At 46.1% G+C, this 19215-nt stretch overlaps 1 protein-coding gene and 1 pseudogene across 3 annotated transcripts in view; both read right to left on the bottom strand.

Moving 5' to 3' along the window:
* The window catches only part of SKAP1 (src kinase associated phosphoprotein 1), a 295737-nt gene that overhangs the window by 52671 nt on the left and 223851 nt on the right, over nt 1-19215 (bottom strand). For all 3 annotated transcript variants that reach the window (XM_035134221.3, XM_088654906.1, XM_088654907.1), the window contains 2 exons: nt 18857-18920; nt 15797-15991 (listed from right to left, as the gene is read on the bottom strand). In XM_035134221.3, the coding sequence (XP_034990112.1) occupies nt 15797-15991; nt 18857-18920 (259 nt within the window). The remainder of the gene's footprint in view (nt 1-15796; nt 15992-18856; nt 18921-19215) is intronic.
* Nucleotides 9720-10274, bottom strand: LOC118094511 (small ribosomal subunit protein eS10 pseudogene; annotated as a pseudogene).

The following is a 19215-nucleotide window of genomic DNA, read 5'->3' as shown; positions in this document are numbered from 1 at the left end:
AGGTCAGATGCAAAGCTGGTCAGACTCAGAAACAGATCTTTTGCCGATATCATAGAATTAGTGCAAAGTGTGCCAGACAACCTGCCATGCTGCACTTTCTGGAAGCCAAAGCTTCTCCCCACCACCACTTTGTCTAGGGCACAGCTGTCTCTTACTCTCCATTCAAATCAATGCAAACCTGGTCAGTTCATCCCTCTGTGAATTTAGAATTGGATCTGAAGTTGGAGGGTCACAGAAACAGCTCTCCCTGCCCTGTTCCACCCCCACCGTTAGATGGGAAAGTGGCACCAAAGATCTTTTCTAAATAAATCAGGCTTGATTGTAAAACTCAGGCCAATGACGAGACACAACCTCATTAGCATTGATTTTAAAATAAATTATTGAGAGTGCCTTCCCACCCACCCCACACCCACCCCTTGCCTGCTCTGTGGATCTGTGGAGAACCGTAAATGTTAACTTATTACAATGACTTTAAAAAGTCTGTGGAGAACCGTAAATGTTAACTTATTACAATGACTTTAAAAAAAATGCACACACACAGAAAAGTAGAGTGGGGGGGAAACCTAACAATAATTGAACAATCAAAGCTCGATTAATATCCTTCCAGGCAATGCTATGATGTGATAAAGAGAGTAAATGGAAAATACAGGGTTGCTCATCCTTCGCTGAACAGTGGAAGGGTTAGGTCAGTTTTTTCAGGCTGACCAAACTAAAAGAGTGCTGCTGCCAACCCTCAACCATCTCTTGAACCTGGCAGACCTTTTTCTACTTGTGGCAGAGACAGCAGGAATCACCTCTAAAATGGCACAGGCCATGCATATTACATTCAAGCTTGCTCTGGGAGATCTAAGCCAAGGGACCCCATTTAGAGAATGTGGAGAATGTTTCGGACCTCACTTGGTTGTTCTTCAGGAGCACCCATATCTACAATCAGCACACTGAGTGACTACAATAAAAAATCGTTTGTTTTAAAAACAATACTACCAAACACCAACGGCTTCTCTGCAATTTCTGAATATATCAAGAACTCTTTCCTCCAGCTTTGAACTGTGTGCTATGGGCATGCCACAGTACCCGTTTGCAGCCATGAGGACACTATTTAGAGCATAACAGGTCTCTAGAAATAGCACATGTGTTTAGGGTGAAACCTGAAGGATAATATGTACAATAGGTACACTTTCAATGTGAGGGAGACCAGAAAGGGGCTACAATCTAGCAGAAAATTCAGCAAATCTCACACACATTTCAATGGAGCTTATGCAAGAGGACTTCCCATTGCATTCTTCTTTTGAGTTTCTCAATATTGTTCATTTATTTGCTAGGTCTGCATCATGATCATCCTCTAAGGAGCCCTTGGCAGTACATAGAGGGGTTTCTGGGAGGCCTCCCATCTAGGCAACTAACCAAGAATAGATGAGGACTTCATCAGAACTATTAAGCAATTCTTTTAACACAGTTTTCCTCAACCTGGTGCCTTCTATAGGTTTTGAACTTCAACTCCTATCAGCCCCAGCCAGCACCACGTCAAAATGAATCCACATATGACCAACCCTTGTGGTTTTACCATTTGATTTACAGACACTACAAAAATCGAAACTTTGGCCGTGAAAACGACCAAAGCAATAAACAGCAAAACAGGGAGGAAGAGAGCAGACAATATGTTAGATGGATTCACATGATTGGGAATTGAGCAGCAGCCTCTAAAAGCTTATTGTGGGCAAGAACTGGCTCTTGGTTTGAGGGGGATCTCTGGTGCCCCCCCCATTGGTGGATACTCTGGTTTATCCCTACCTATCCGTTTCCATGTTTATTGGCTCTTCTCTGATGTACCCTGAAGTATGCCACTGTAAGTGCCCACAATGCTGTGGTGTCAGTTCAGAATGCTATGAGCAAATATAATGGCAGATGCAGTCTTTATTGAAAGATTGATGGGAAATGGGCCTAGGACAATGGTTGCATTGGGAGCATGCCATTAACAGCTCCCAAAGATGCCGGCTATTGGTTCTAGGCCTGTTTGTGGGAAACCTCCAGGGCTAGGCTGCGTATCAGGAGCCAGAGTCACGAGTAGGTCAGCAATTAAAAAATAACAGTGTCAGTGAAGTTAACTCTTTATTCAAAGAAACCAAAACAGCACATGCCTAGTGATCACAGCAACTCTTCTCAGTAGGTCTTACCCCAATGAGGCAGTTGTGAGGACTAAAGGTCCCCACCTTCCCACCACTCTACCCTGATTCCTTCTCTAGAAGCCTAAAGCTCTGGCACCTTGCCCCTCTTTGCTCCACCCTCTTAATTTCTCTGTACTCTGGGAGATCAGGGTGAGAGGAGCTAGTCACAGCAGGAGGGGAAGACTCCCTGTATTCTTACACAGCTTGCCTCATCTTTGTATCCTGGCCCCACATCCTGTCTTGCCTCTGAGTCTGAACAACTCTCTGCCACTGCCTCTTCCTGCTCACTAAACCCTGTTGCCTCTTCAGCTTCCGGCGCCTCCTCTTCCCACTCTGCTCCTTCTTCTCCCTCTGACCACTCATCAGCATCCCACCACCAACCCCTGGCTCTGAGCCTTCTTCCCTGGGGGGGGGTTCTCCTGGGGATTTGCCAGCTGGTGCCTCTAACCACTCCTCTGCATCCAGCTAGTCAATGACTTCAGGGTCAAGGGTCAGACCCAAATTCAGTACTGGAATTCTCCCTTCTAGGGTTCCTGAGAACAGTTATCCAACACAGAAGAACAGCAGGCATAGTGTTCTGTCAACCAAGCAAGGGCAAAAGGCTGCAGCCCTTTGGCTTAGAACAGGCATCCCCAAACTTCAGCCCTCCAGATGTTTTGGACTACAATTCCCATCTTCCCTGACCACTGGTCCTGTTAGCTAGGGATCATGGGAGTTGTAGGCCAAAACATCTGGAGGGCCACAGTTTGGGGATGCCTGGCTTGGAATAACTACCAATTGCTGGCCCCATGGTGAACATCCCTTATGTTTTCTTTGCCTGAAGAAGGTCCAAGATCTGAGCACACACAGACCTTCAAAGCTAGTGCTTACTTTTATCTTTTATTTTTATCTTTTATCTTTTATTTTTTACCCTTTGGTCATTTTCACAAGAGAGTCACAGGAAAAGGCACTTGAATTTCCCATGACTGTAAAACATAATGGAAAAACTTGGCCAACCCAGAGGCTTCATACAACCAGGAGGAGGGTCCAAGTTGCACAGATAGTACCAAAGAGATCACTAGGTTACGTCAGGTTATGAGGTTCCAGATTTAAGTTTTAGAATCCTTAACATGTTAGAAAACACTGCCCATCAAATTCTTTGTCTCCTTGAACAAGGTTAGTGAGCATTTGGCCCTCCCTTGCCAACAGCTCAAATTGCTCAGCAAAGCTGTTTAGCTGAGTGAACCCCAGACATTCCCCCGAGGAGATTCTTCTGTCTCGCCTTCTCTCTGCTTTACTGGAAACTCCACTCTTCTTTTCATCTCAGGCTGCTGTGCAAACCACATTAGCAGAGCCTTCTTAATGGGTTTAGGGCAGTTTGCTGGATCTAAGTCTTTGGCCCCAAACAGAGCCAAATTTCACCAGAAATGTCTCCTCAGCTGTCTCTATGTATTCTCTGCATTGTTTTGAAATCAAAGAAGGTATAGAATAGGATGTGTGACACCAAAAGGAAGTTGGAAAATTATCCAAGAGTATTCTAGTCCAACCTGTCTGCCCAGAAGCAGTATGCAGGACTTAATTTCAGCTGGATTTGCCCAGATCTAGCTTGAAAAACTATTTTTCATGCAAAAGGCCTCAGCTGTTGGATGTGATACATAGTAAGAGATGCCCAGCCTAGCACATGTACCAAGTACCTTTGCCTTAGCACTGCAAACCCACCACAAATGGCCACCAAATACCTGAGGTCAGAGCTAAAATTTCTGGACTAAAGACTGCAATTTAGAGAAAAGCCAGAGGCCAGGCTCCATGCTAAGTATTGAAGAACCCTGATTCAAATGAGCCCTAGTGATGCATAACTTGATAATAGTGATATTTATGAGCAATGGGCTGGTTCACACATGAAAAGTTATCACTCAAAGACTGCAACACCGAAGCAACAGTTTGCATAGGTAAACGCACCAACAAATAATATACGATAGTCATAACTTCCATGTTGCCATAAATACAGTGCTTTTCAATCATTTCCGTTCCTACAATCAGCTGCAAGGCATCAAGCGATGAACAATCTAAGCCACCAGACACCAAGCCATGGGTGTAGTCTATGTGTGAACCATCCCTACTTAGGGTATGCGTACACCAATGTAGTCATTGTATGCTGTTCTGGGAAGAGACTATAGCTCAATGACAGGGTGCATGTTTTGCATGCAGGAGGTTTTCCCAGATTCAATTGTCGGCATCTGTAGAAGGCAGCTGCCCACTCTGGCAGAGAACAGCCCTCCAGGAGTTAAGACAGAGACACTTTCATCTGCTACCTGATCTTTTTTACCTGGATATGCTTTTTATGCAAATACTTCCAGGGATTTTACCTGGAGCTTTCTGCATACAAAGTATGTATGCTAGGGTCCTCCCACAATGAAGAATGAGGAGGTAAGATTCTTCTTCTTTGCTAAACTATGCACTGAGCAGGTTGTCCTGTACAATGCAGGGGTGCAAGTTTTAAGTTGCCTCAGTCAAGGCTTTGCTGCAGGCTAAAAGAGTGGAATCTAAGGCAGACAACTTGAAGGATTGCAGTTGAAACATTAATATCTTAATTAAATGCCAGGCTTTCCCAGTTGCACAGTGCCCCTAAAAGCTTTTGATGGATGGAAGCTTTCAGGAAAGAAGCCATTCACGTTTTACCTCAGGAAGGTGCTGCCAGCGAACTGCTCACTGGTCTGGCTTCCACACCAAGGCTGAAAAACAGACTCAATATGCCCTCCAACCTGACTTCCTTCACTCTTGCCCACCCATAATATATGTGTGTGCGTGTGTGTGTATCACAGAGGACTGTTCCTATATAAGGTACCAGAAAAAGACCAGTTTAAGACTGCAAAACAAGCATGCATTGCATTTAATTATAGTATTGGTGCTGCAATCATTCCACTTGTTTAACTTGTATTCCATGAGTTCAGCCTATTGCCCAAGCTAAAATCCACCTCTGCATTGTACTGGGCGACCTGCTCAGTGCATACAATTCCTCAAAGAGGAATGGAGTCCATATATAAACCCCTATTTGCTAAAGACAGATCCATACATGGGTGTAGACAGGGGGGGCAGGAGGGGGCAGCTGCCCCCCCTAGAAGCAAAAAATTATTGTATTTTACAGACCATAACCAGCACTTCCCCCCTCCAAAAACTGAAGTGGAAAGGGCTTTGCTTTAGCAAGAGCAGCTCTCCACTTGCTGGGGGCGGGGGGGGGGACACAGCTGTAACAAAAACACATCAAATAAATAAAGCAAAGTGGCTACCGGTACTTAAGCAGTTAAGACAATGGAGCAGAATATCCCTTCAGGCAAGGTTCACCCTATTCACCCTATTGTTATTCAGTGGGAGTTGTTAATGAGCATTCAGGGATCGCATTAACAGTTCTATTGGCGATTTAATGAGGGTGCAGAGGATTCAATTTGACTAAGGTGGCCCTGCAAGGCTAAAAGGAAGTGAATAAGAAGGGGGGGGCTGTAGCTTTGATAGACACAGTGATGTTTATAAAAAGCAGTGGTGTTCCAGTCTGCCCCTCCTCCAGCATCTGTATACTGTAAATCAGGGGTGGCCACCTCCCGAGAGACTCTGATCTACTCACAGAGTTAAAAACTGGGAGTGATCTACCCCCTTTTGGGGGGTTCAGGTCTAAGCTGTTGAGTTTTTTTAAGGAAGGGAAGCCCTGTTTTGGGGGGTTTAGGTCAAACTTGTTGAGCTTCTTTTAGGAGGGAGGGAGGCCCATTTTTGTTTAGGGCTTCAGGTCATAGTTCAGCTTTTTTTAGGGAGGAGGAAAATTTTGGGTGAGCTTTTTTTAGGGGTGCCAGTGATCTAGCAGTGATCTACCACAGACATCCAGTGATCTACTGGTAGATCACAATCTACCTGTTGGACGTGCCTGCTGTAAATCAAGCAGAGAGAAAGCTGCTTACAAGGCTCCTGTACAGGTGTACCGGTATCTTCCTCTTGCTGCAGAGTTCTAGCATCACAGCGTCACCCAGAGGCACCCACAAATATGAGTTATCCCTCTCTCTATTTCTTCCTTCCTTTCCTCCCTCTTCCATCCTCAATAAAATACTTGGAGGGGGCAGATAAGCTCCACATAGAATGCCCATCAACAAGGGGGGGGATGACTCTTTAAAATACAGTATTTACCAGTAATTTTTTTTGGGGGGGGGCACCTAGGCCTCTAGGATTTGGCTGCTATGCCTAGGACAATTCAAGAAAGCAGAATGATGCATATGCTATGATAATATATCAATAGAATCATGGAATAGTAGTCGGAAGGGACCACAAGGGTCATCTAGTCCAACCCCCTGCAATGCAGGAATTTTCCCCCAATGTGGGGCTTGAACCCACAACATGGTTGAAATATTATGCTGATATGCAGCAACGCCTCGGAGCCATCGAGACTGCGGCCCTGTCTTGCCTCGCCCTCGCCCGCCCTGCCACCCCCTCTCCCCTGCCCAACCCTCCCATCCTCTTGCTGCAGAGTTCCAGCTTTACAGCATCACCCAGAGGCACCCACAAATATGAGGTATCCCTCTCTCTATTATTCCTTCCTTCCCTCCCTCTTCCATCCTTAATAAAATACTGGGGGGGGCAGATAAGCCCCACATAGAAAGCCCATCAAAATGGGGGGGTTGACTCTTTCAAATACGGTATTTACCAGTAATTGGGGGGGGGAGAGGCACCTAGGCCTCTAGGATTTGGCTGCTATGCCTAGGAGTAGGACAATTCAAGAAAGCAGAATGATGCGTATGCTATGGTAATATATCAATGGAATCATAGAATTGTAGTCGGAAGGGACCACAAGGGTCATCTAGTCCAACCCCCTGCAATGCAGGAATTTTTTCCTAAGGTGGGGCTTGAACCCACAACATGGTTGAAATATTATGCTGATATGCAGCAACGCCTCGGAGCCGTCGTGACTGCGGCCGTGCCTCGCCTCGCCCTCGCCCACCCTGTCACCCCCTCTCGCCTGCCCGACCCTCCCGTCCTCTCCAGCCAAGCAGGGTAGCCGCCGCCGTTGCCAGCCCCAGAAGCACAAGGTGGCCACTGCCGCCCCTGCCGCCACCACAATGTCATCAGGCCAGCTGGCCCTGTAGCCCCGCCCACGTTCCCACTTTGTGGCCCCGCCCCTGAACGACCATGGCTTGCCCCCCCCCTAGTTTTGATCCTGGCTACGCCCCTGGATCCATACTTAGACTACAAGCAAACACCAGAAGACTGTATGGCATAGTAGTTTATTTGATAATAAATGTCCATGTTCTTAAGGTCCACAGGGCTCTATTTGTTATTTTCCTGCAACAGCCTAAACCATGGGTGGGAGAATTGCTGGCCATGGAACAAATTATACTTCCCAGGTCTCCTAATTTGACCTGAGATGCCATTTCCCACTGGCCACACACCCCTGTCAATCACCTGATGTCAGGGTCAGGTAAAACCACAGCTACAAAGAAACAATGGGGAGCTTTCACTTGCAACTGATCCTTTCCAAATACAGCTTGAATTTGGTGCTGTTTAAATTTGGCATCAAATGTAAGCCATGCTGCTGGGGTTGGATCCACTCAGGAGCTCCCAAGAGAATCCAAAGTCTACTGAAAGTATATTGCATCTTTGCAAGTATGGCTGTGTGCATTTGGCACTGTTTACAGCTAATAGCTGGGCCAGGGATCCCTACTGGGCATCCTGTGTTGCCAGGTGATTGAAAAGTGGGCAGCCACCAACAACATCCCTGTATATTCCGTATACCAAAGCAGCCAATCAAGGCGCAGTGGTGCTGGAATGCCACAATGACATCACAATGACATTCAGAAATAGGGATCCTATGGATCTCCAAATCCCAAGCAGCATGGCCAATGCTCAGGGGTGATGGAAATTATAGTCCAACAGCATCTTGAGGGCCATAGGTTGCCCATTCCTGAATTACCAGGTGCAGAACACCAACACAAGGTCTTGGAAATTACCATCATGCCATTCTTGTGAGTTTAACTAAAAAAAACCCCACACCATCAGGAGATAGGAAATTGTGCAGAATAAACCACTGATCTGAACCAATGTGGCAATTCTGAAAATTCAGCAGAGGTTTTTTTGTTTGTTTCTTTCTGTCTGTGTGAAGTATGGGCTGTTGTTGTTCTTTTTTATTATGGAAATAAAAATCTCAGTTGTGGTTCAGTGTTTCTTTCATTCTTTTTTAAGAATGAAAGGAAGTGAGACTGGGATAGAGGAAGGAGAGAGACAGAGAGAGAAAGATAATTTCCTCAGCAAGTCATCGTCGCTAATGAAGTTTTACAAAAACAGATACAACCAAGGAAAAATAAAATTTCACAGGTGATAAATTTTTCCAATTTCCGAGGCAGAATTCGATAGGATTGTTAAATTAAGAGTGAAGGTGTCTGTTAGGAGGCAACGAACAATGATGGGTAATTTTATAGAGTGGAAAATTGAATCAAATTGCAACATTAAAACACAGCTCCTTGGAGGATCTGCCCCGTATGCAGGCCTGCTCCACTATATCGGTGGGAGACTGGGGGAAGGGAAGGAAAAATGGCTTGAATGTCTAGCTGCAAGCTACATAGAGACTTGGCTTCAGAAGCTTTCAGAATCATTGAACTTAAAGATGAAGGTGGACAGGATGCTGGCGGGAAGAAACAGAGAATCTCCCCCTGACAAGTCACTGCTCCAGCTATTGGGGTTTTTCCAGACCTAGATCTGTGCCACTTCTCAAAACTATGTGAGGCAACAAGGAAGTCACTGCCTCCAGGCAGGTTTAAAGTGCCTTGTCTTCTTCTCATTTTATAAATTATATGGTGACACTCTTTTGCCCTATTCCAGGCATCAGCAATGTTTTCTGCCGTGGGCTGGAGGATTCACACAGACTATTTTCCGTGGGCCGGACAGGCGCAGAAGCGATTTCCGCTGCCGCGCTGCCCGTGTCCCAAACACCGGAAATGGCTTCTGCGCATGTCCGCGGCTGCGCAGAAGTGATTTCTGGCGCTGCGGACATTTTGGAAATGGGCAGTGCAGCACCAGAAATGGCTTCTGCGCATGTCCGCAGCGCACGGGGGACTTGCCGAGCGGGCGGCTCAGTTCACGGGTGGCCCGTGGGCTGGATAAACGGCCTCCATGGGCCGTATCTGGGCCATGGGCTGGAGGTTGCCGATGCCTGTCCTAATCTAACAACTGCTGAGACTGATTGATATACTACAGGCACAGACCCTCCCCCACTTATAAGGATGTTCTACTTGCATGCGGCTCTGGGACATAAACAGACAGACAGACAGACAGACAGACAGACAGACAGACAGACAGACTCATACCAAAAAATGGAAGCAGAGAGCTGGAGTCCTTGTGGCTCATGGGGAGACCTTCCCTGGAGCCTGAAGATGATGTCAGTGAGGGCAGAGGAAGCCACACAGAGACCTGAGGGCACAGCAGGGCTTTGTTTTGGCTGCTCAGCCTCCTCTCCTAACACCTGACGTTGGAGGTAGCATAGCAGCAGCAGCCACTTTCCTGTGCTTCCTCCAGCCTCCAGCAGAGCTTCAACTCTAGGTTTTTTTGTTTGTTTTCGTTTTCATTTTCCACCTATTTATTATACACAAGATGCAACCAAACAGCAACAGATTTCTACTGAGGTGGTTGACCATGTCCATGCCCATATCCACCTCTAAACTGAAATTCAGTAGCTGACCCAGCTCCAGCCTCTGCCTTCTTGTCAGCACCAGAAGGAGTAGCACTGTATCTGTAGGTGTCCCTGTCAGTCTCTCCCCATGTAAGGCGAGCAGGACGCTCGCCCTCCAAACCTTTGGGCCGGGGCCGTCCAGTTTCAGGACGACTGCGACGCAAGGTGGCATGCACAATTTCTTGCGGAAGATGGAGATAGTCCCTCAAGTACTGGATGCCCTCATTGGTCAAATACCAATAGAAATGCCTCCATGCAAACTGCTCCTTCATGTAACCACAAGATTTCAGCGACTGCATTGCTTTCATGACGTGGAGGTTGGGCACATTTTTGGCTACCAGTTCTGCGTGTTTAGGCATATGAACATCTTTCTTAGCTACCATCACTCCCTCCTTAAAAAGGAGTTTGTAGGTGGCAATGTGGGTTTTTTTTATGCATCAACATCATGGCGGCGGCAAGAGGCTCGAACACTGGAAAGGCAGCTTCAATTCTAGTTGAAGAGAGAGTTGTGTGGAGAGAGAACAGGAGAGCAAGGAATTCTGATGTGATCTGGCCTGATCTGCATCCTCCTGGACTAATGTGCAAATCAGAACAAATTACCTTTTGCACTACTCCAAATTTTGCAGTACAAAATTCTCCAAATACACTTTCTCGCCTCAAAAACTGTGCTTAAAAACATGGATTTGGAAATAAAATAGAAATGCATATTTTGTGAAGGTATTTAAATATGCATATAAATGCAAATTCTTATGTAATTTTATAATAATAATAGTTTAATGCAGAAAAAGGACAAAACTGACTGAATTAACATTTTACATATGAGGGAACACATAAAAATGAGCATTGAATACAAACAGACTGATCTCTCCCTCTCTAACTTCAGCACATGCCTAAGTGGACTATTTTGCATCGGTATTAGCGCAAAGCTACAAAAACACATGCAGCTGTAAATAGCTCTGTATTTGGCAATCTTTCTCTACCTCTACTCTATGCTGTAATACCTTGTATTCCTGCAAAGGTGCAACTATCACCGCCTAGTGTCAGAATCAGAAAGGATAACCAGACCTCTTGGATCATGAAATCAACTCAAGAACTCCTTTGAGGAAGGCCAATCCACTGAACAAGTTGAAGACAGGGAAACATTTATGCCTACACTATTCCTTTTAATACAGAACACCCCAAAGTCACCTCCACAACCCAAAGAATAGGGACCCTAAAGGATCCAGCTAGAAGCTGCCACCATAATGCAAAGTGCTCTCACTGCAGCACAGGGACATTATGACCCACACACCTTGCATTACGCATTGAAGGACTCTGGTGAGAATGACATTCAGACTCTGTCCTCAAGGGAGAACCATTCAAATGTAATTTGGGACCCTTCCAGTTGAAAGAAACAGCTCTGTTACCATTCTTTGACTCATGAGACCCCTGCAGTATCTCTGTCTTCTCTTCCTTACAAAAGTCAAAGACTACAAAATAAGGTGAGGGCACTTTAAACCAGCTGACCAGTCCCTCCAGCAAGGTGGAGCATACCATACTTCAGGTCTTGTCAACCTACATAAGGTTTCAGTTGGTTCTAGCTCCCTGAACAGAAAACAATTTCTATAGCTGTCTCAGGAGGCGACTATGGCTGTGTTTACACTTCTATTTCCAGTGCTTGGTTTTTAATCTGTGTTCACACAACATTATCAAAAATGCATAATATCATTTCCTTTGTTCTAAGATACTACTGGTTGCTATGTTGATTCTAATACCAGCTTCACAATGATTGAAGACCGTAAGCTGTTCCTAATTTTTCTCTGGTCAAGGTACGAGCACCTTTGCATAAATTAAAATATTTCCGCCCTTTTAATATTCCCTGGTGTGTACATAGGAGCAACCAGAACTGTGAAACACATCAAAAAAGCACAAGTTTGATGCGCTTTAAGGCGACAATGTGAACACAATCCATGTCAACCAGTAGGGCTCCCCCACCTGGAGCTGTTCAACATCCTGTTCTTGCCTTGGACCTGATGTTGTCTGCTTATCCCATAGGCCTCATGCTCCCATGGAACTGCCTCATCCTAGTCCTGCTTTCTCATGAAGATATTTGCATGGAAGTACTTCCCACACCAACTAAGACTCCAGGAAGGTTGGGGCCACAAGGACCAGGTATATGTGCCACAGTATCAGCCACAATATTGCTGGTGTATCTATTTTATTGCCTACTCCTTTGTTCAAGCTCTAGTTATGTAGCTGATTCAGCAGTCCTGCCCATGAATCTTGTCCTCTGATGAGTCATGGCCTTGCCATTGAACTACAGTGATGGGACTGTGTTTAGATAGGTGGGAACTAGGGCTGGGCGATATATCAATCTATCGTCCAAAACTGGTTTAAAGTTCACATCGTGATAATGTTTCATAATATTTGAGCTGGCAATATATCACAAATCACAATGTGTGTAAGGGCTAAGGAATATCTGGTTTTCAACATCACAATAAATCACGAGCTAAACACTGCAATGTTATCAGCAGCTAAACCTCACAATATCACCAGCTAAACATTGTAATCTACCACAATGTCTGAAATAAGGATGGAACGATACAGAGGCGAACAGGACAATGTCCTGGCAACTGCTACTACTTAGGAGCAGGCTTCCCCAAACTAAGGCCCAGGGGCCGGATGCGGCCTGCGAGGTTCTTTTATGCGGCCCCTGGCACCCCCCGCCGCCCACTGCTGCCACCTGCTCTTAACGGCGCGGCTGCCCATTTCCAGGTCACCGGAGCATCAGAAATAGCTTGTGCGCATGCACAAGCGTCATTTCCGGAACACTTCTGGGTCGGAGGAGGCCCATGTGTGCATGTGCACAAGCTATTTCTGGTGTTCCGGTAACCCGGAAGTGCGCTGGAAATTGTGTGTGCACACGCGTATGGGTGCACGCTCCCGCGTGCTCCGGCCCACAGTGCGATTGGTGCTGGTGGCACCAGCCCTCAGCGACGTAAGTCTGGGGACCCCTGACTTAGGAATCTAAAACAGATAAATGACAATATTATCAATCATCACACACTCAGTTTCATCCCAACAGGACTTTTGGCTTTGGACTTGGCTACCAAATGGTGGTATTCAGGACAATCCAAACTATGGCGATGAGTCATAGTGAATACAAATAATCTGGGACTGCCAGACCACCAGCAGGCCTGCCAGGAGACAGAAGCAGCAGTTGCAGAAGCAGAAGCAGCTTGCCATAACCGTGGTACATGTCAGTAGTAGCGGTGACAACCTGCAAGGCCTAGCAGTGGCGGCACAATCGGTGGTGGCCTGCAGTGGGAGGGGGCAGCGGTAGCAGCAGCAGCCTTCAAGGGCTCACAGAACAAGCAGTGGCAACTTGTGAGGCCTCATGGTGGTGACGGGAGCTGGTGGCAGTAGCAGAGGCAGCCTGCAAGTAGAAGTAGCAGTTGCCAGGACATTGTCCTATTTGCCTCTGTGTAGTTCTTTCCTTATTTCAGATATTGTGATAAATCAATATATCACAATGTTTAGCTGGTGATATATCGCGATATTGAAAACCAGTTATCGCTCAGCCCTAGTGGGAACAGGATAAAAGATCAGATGATGAAGTTGACTTCTCATCCAATTCTCAGAACGCAAATGCCACTATACAACCCCCATCCATTAGAATACAATGCTTTGCTGTGCACAAGTATCTTTGGATTGGATTTGTAGCCCATTCCATCCATGTCAATGTGAAAGCTTGCCACTCACTATCAATTCTCTTGACAGGATTTCCTCTGCAATCTGGGGAGGGATCAGTTTGCAGAGGAAATGCCAGGACTCAAACTTATCTGCAACTCAAGCTTTCCAACCAGAAGGTCACTGTGTATGGAGGCTGACTGTAAATGACCCCAGTAGCAAGGAAAAGACATGCTGCACCATCCAGAGGCACTCTTGCCAACAGAGAAACATTAATCTTTTTCTCCTGCATAACCTTGGGGACTTCCTCCTATTCCAGGAGTGGTCTAGAAGTAGGAACAGGATGCTGGGTGGAGTTGATCCCCCCCACGCCCTGCCTCAGTCATTGTCAGGGATCTTGTTGGATGGGTTTTGCTCACACTCAGGGTCTGAGTGATCAACATATTTAAGGTCAAGAAGAATTTTCCCTTCATGAGTCAGGCCCTTTTGTTTTTCATTTTGGCCTCTTATTTAAGTTATCTGCAGCAATTTGCTCTGTGGGTGCCTTTCTGTAATACAGTTGTGGGTACACAAGGATTGTGTATTCTAGTGTATTTGTATAGAAAAAAATGTGGCTATTTCAAGTATTTGAACACTGTTCACTCTCTCTCACCCCGTCACAGGGATTTGAACTGCCAACCTTCTGATCAGCAAGCCCTAGGCTCAGTGGTTTAACCCACAGCGCCACCTGGGTCCCCAGACAGAACTCAAACCAAGTACTTGTTACCATTGTGCCCATGGTGGCTGATCCCTGCTCATTGTGGTTTGGGTGGTCTGGTGGGAGGAGGAGTTGTAGTTTTCACAGCACTTAGAAAAGCACCATGTGATGAGTGCAGAACATGTGAAATTTGCAGATTTTGCTATTCTCTCTTCCCAGGTGAACTAATATTTTCTGGTTAATTGAGGCAAATTATTGAGTTTTCTATTCTAACCAGGGGAGCCAACTGTAGTGGCAGAAGGGGCTTCAGCCCCCTCAATATTTGTGGGGAAGAGGCCAAGCCCTCCCAATATTGAGGGGGCTGCCATACCTGCCACCGCCAGGCAAGCGCTTGCGAGCTTGGCAGGATGCGCAGAGGGTGATTCACATTCCCTGCCGCTGCCGGACAAGCGCTTGCACTGGTGGGAAATATCACATGACATTGGGCCCCCCCTCAATGTGGGGTGCAAGTCGGCACCCCTGATTCTACCTGTTCTACTGGCTTTCACTTGCAAACTGACATGGGAATTCATCTGCATAGTAATGTAATCTAGGCAGAAGCTACCGGTATGTTCTAGACAAAAGGACTCTACCCTATTCTAAATGGGCACTCTTGTAATTTGAAATACAAGGGCAGGAAGAGATTATTACAGATAGCATGAGCACTATGGGCTCATCCACACTTTCGCTTGTCCTGTGCCTAGAAAGCACAGATCCAAGCCTGTTTTCTGGAAGTCTGTCAGAACAGGCAATGCTGAGTATGTGTATGAATCCTTCCCTCCCTAGGGCCTCAGCCCAGCTCTTTAGGCTCATCCTCTAACCAATGCATCTCAGGGGTGCATGTTTTCTGGTGTTGTTCACACAACACTGTCCTCATCCAAGTGGCAGCCGACACTCCACAGCTCCACCCCACCCCAATTCAATTCAAACTTTTCTGATCTGTGGATAATGCAGTAAGGAAAAAAGCGCAACGTAAAATTGCCCATTACCCAACTGTGGACATACTGACGGGCAATGTGTGGGCTGTTGTTGTTTTAAAAGCATGCAAGGATATTTTCCTGGGTGCCATCTATCACCACATTCTTTACTTTCATTGGCCCTGGTGCTACTAAGAGGGCTGCCGGTGAGGCTGTGCGTAACACGTGCTTTTTTTAATAATAAAAAAGCAAAAGCCATTGTTTTGTGCAAGTCTGGTGTATCAAAAAACTCGAGTCTATTTTTTTTTTATGGTTGCACGCATAGGTAAACTAATACCTGCCCATATGCCTACAATGGCTTTTAGGTTTCCGGAACTCAGGTGTGTGAAGAAGTACTAATTGGCGAGTGGTGGGGGACAACAATACATACAGTATATTCCTAGTGGGAATACATCACATCAAGCACCGCCCACCACTGTGGATGGGGAACACTGAGAAAGAGATCAACTGAAGGCGCACATGTGCGGCCCACACACACATTAACACCGTGGTGTGCACACAGCCTCAGATAGATGGACCAATGTTTGAGTTGCCATACAAGGCAGCTTTATATGAATGAAAGCCTGCTAACCTGGAAGAACTTCATAAATGCAGTCGTCACTCTGTCCGTTATCCTCATCTTCCTCCAGGTCCAAAGTGGTATCCTGATGATGTGTCACATTGGGGGAATCAAAACTGTCTATGTCATCATAGGCCTCTTCTTTGATATTCTCATCGTCATCCTCCTCCTCGTCTTCCTCACAGGGGATAACTGAGGACCTAATATCTGGGAGAAAAAGATAGGAAGGAAAATACATAACACAGAAAGGAAGAGGAAAATAAAGAGAAAAAGGTTGCTTGCTGCGGTTTGCTCTTTCCCCCTCCCCTGTTGTGGTATGAATTATTTTGGTTAATTGGAATGTGTGGGCAGATACGATTTGTAGATAATTTATCCTAGGCGTTGAGAGAGGACAGTTTTCTGGTGACTCCTAGGTTCATGGGTTTACGTAAGCTGACATGTTAGTCATACCATCTTTAAATGTTAGTCATACCATCTTTAAAAAACCACCCAGTATCAATAATGCTTTCACACACTGACCAGAAGAGGGTGCTTTGAGAGCACACATCCTTTGCAACTCAGAAAGTGGCTTCAGCAAAGCAAGTGTGAGTTTAATTTTTAATTAACCCATCACACATATACACATGCACGCACGGTTCATTATTAGGGGTTTATTCTTGCACACAAAACAAGCAACAATAAATATGGAACAGCAAATAGCACTAGGACCTTATAGACAACAAGATCAAAAGGGGGTGGGGAGAAGAAGGCATCTTTTGGATTTGAGTCTCAGGACACTTTCATTTTGTTTTATGTAACATCTATGAGATCACACACATGGATTTTGAGTTAATTAACATGAAAGAACTAGCAGCCCCTAGTATTATATCAATATAAACACTGATGTGGATTCGGACTCATATTTCGCTCACAAACAAGGATAGAGAAGGTGGAAAATGTTCCCTTGTTCAGCATTCCCATTGTGAGCATGCCGTTGTGGTTAAAAAGTGTTAAGGGGTAACCAGCCAGTGATTTTCAGTAGGTGCCTTTAGAACATGATTGCTTCTTCTCCCAGTCCTTTTCTCATAGCTTCTGGGGAAAGGACTGGGAGAATATTCCCCTTCTTTGTTGAACATTCCTCAAGTCTCACGTTACTCACTACCCCACTTCCTCAGCAAAATCTGAAATGACCGTTCCCCACATTAAGTGGGGGGGGCAGCTCTTGTGTGGTCGCGTGCAGCCCTCCCCCCCCCAAGACTATAAGACTCCCAGCAAGGTAGCCTGGCTTCGCCCCTCCCCCCCCAGCTGGGTTCCTGGAGGTTCCCGCCTAGCCTCAACAATTAAGCAATCCTGCCTTGGGGGGACGTTGCCAGGGGAGTTGGTCAGGTAGAGTTAGGACCACCCCACACTCACAATAGAGGGTGTAGCTTACCTGTTAGTTCTCAGTCGGCTCCAGATCTTCCTCCACCCTGCCCTCCCTCAGTTTATACCTTCTTTTGCAGTTTAAACTTCTTATTTACAGCTATGTGGGCGCTGCTGCAGTCTTTGATGGTTGCTGTTGAGGGGCCGGGAAGGAATTTCCCTGCACTGGCAGATTTTGCCTTCCCTGTAGCAAAACGTCCCAACTTTGCCGGTTTTTAGGCTTTGGGCAAAATCCTTTAGTCTATCTTCGCTCAATTGGGGGGGGGCATGAAGCTGTGACCCACGACCCCCCCTAGCAGGGATCCCAGGGTTCCCCTGGGTATTTCAAGGGGAGGCATTGGCCATACGCCAATGGGTTGTCAGTGCTCTCCCCTACGACGCAGCAAAATGGGGGGGGTGGGCTCTCTGCTTGAACAGACGTTCTCCAGAGTCTGCCCAATCCCCACACATTTTGGATACAAAGGGTGAAATGCCCACCAGGTGTGCTCAGGAGTTTGCTAACACAGCTGTTGCAGATTTAGCTGTGGTTAGTGGCTCGACACCGGTCTTGAAACCTGGAGTCTTGAAGGGGGTATAGGGTTTGTCCTCAAGGGATAGGAAACCACAACCAATGGTTGTAAGGGTAGACACTGATTTCTCAGAGAGGAACGAGGCTAGGGTTTGAGCCCCAACAAGCCAAGTGTGAGACTTCCTGATAGTCAGAAGGGCTATGACGCCAAAACTAGTCAGAAGTGCAAGATGATAAGGCCCAAGGCCAGCCCAGTTGCAGGTAGTTCCAAGGGTGGAATGGGTGATACAGGAGTATACTGTGTATATGACATTTGTATGGTTATTGCAGTTACACCGATGACTGCAACACAGTTCATGAATCGGGGGAGGATGTTGGAGATTCATTCCCCGTGTCAGCAGTCATGGGATTGTTGTCTATCACATGACGGTGTATGTTTTCATTCCACAGAGTGGGAAGTGACGGAGACAGGATGTTTGTGTTACTGTGTTCCGTGAAATGGGATTATTGTCCTTTGTTCTCCCTCTTTGCTGTCTGATTCTAGAGAGAGAGGGAGCCATATTGCAGTGCTCCGTGTGTGTTTATCTGTAAATAAAGTAGATTAGCCAAAATGCTGAGTTGCTGAGGTCTGTTACGCGAACTGCGAACACTCTGTGGATCCCTGAGTGTGCTGATGTCTGTTGGCATCAGTCGCTGTGATGTTCGGGCAGAAGAAAGCTTTTGAAGCTCCTGAATGATCGACCAGGAGGGAGAGAACATGCCAGTCGGGCATGTGTCTCTGCCAGGGTCCTACACGAGAGTAGGACGATCCTAACAGTTTGGCCCTTTGTAGTCAATTCCTGTCTAATTAATTGACAGAGTGTAAATGAAAGTAAGGCTCATAAATATATGCTCATCAGTTGAAGAATATACAACTTTTGGAGACTGCATTGCTACACTGGAACATAACAGGAGCCAGGTCTTCCTCTGACATCTTGCATGTGTGAATAGGCCAGCAACTACTACAGAAAGAACTTCCTATCAGTTCATATTCCCTCAAAACACAGTGTTTGCCAGTGACAGCAGTACATGTCCTCAGCTGCAAGTCAACAATTGTCAAGCTTTGTATGTGGGAATCACTCTCACCTATATCATATGGCTTTGTTCCCTCTTAAGCTACTCACCCTTAAGCAGGAATTGGATCTGATCCACCCAGTCCATGGCTTCTGCAGAGCTAACAGCTGTAAACTGCAAAGGAAGAATTCATTACAATCACTGTAAGATTTCTTCCATAAGGTCTGTAGCAACTATTAATTTACATGTGATTGTACTCCATGTCCAAGCCACACTTAAAGAAGCATGCTACTGATTTCAGGGTTTGCCCCCAACAAGTACTTCATTAAGCATGAATACAGAAAAGCATGCACCACAGACAGAGGTTCCATATTACCCACTAACATCATTCAAAACACATCACTTTTTAGATCAGGCAGTTTACACACTTGGCTTCTGAATCACTAAGTGATGAAAAAAATCTAATGCA

Source organism: Zootoca vivipara, chromosome 12 (assembly GCF_965207765.1).
Source record: "Zootoca vivipara chromosome 12, rZooViv2.hap1.1, whole genome shotgun sequence".
Lineage (NCBI taxonomy): Eukaryota > Metazoa > Chordata > Lepidosauria > Squamata > Lacertidae > Zootoca > Zootoca vivipara.
This window is presented reverse-complemented; position numbering and strand designations above follow the sequence as displayed.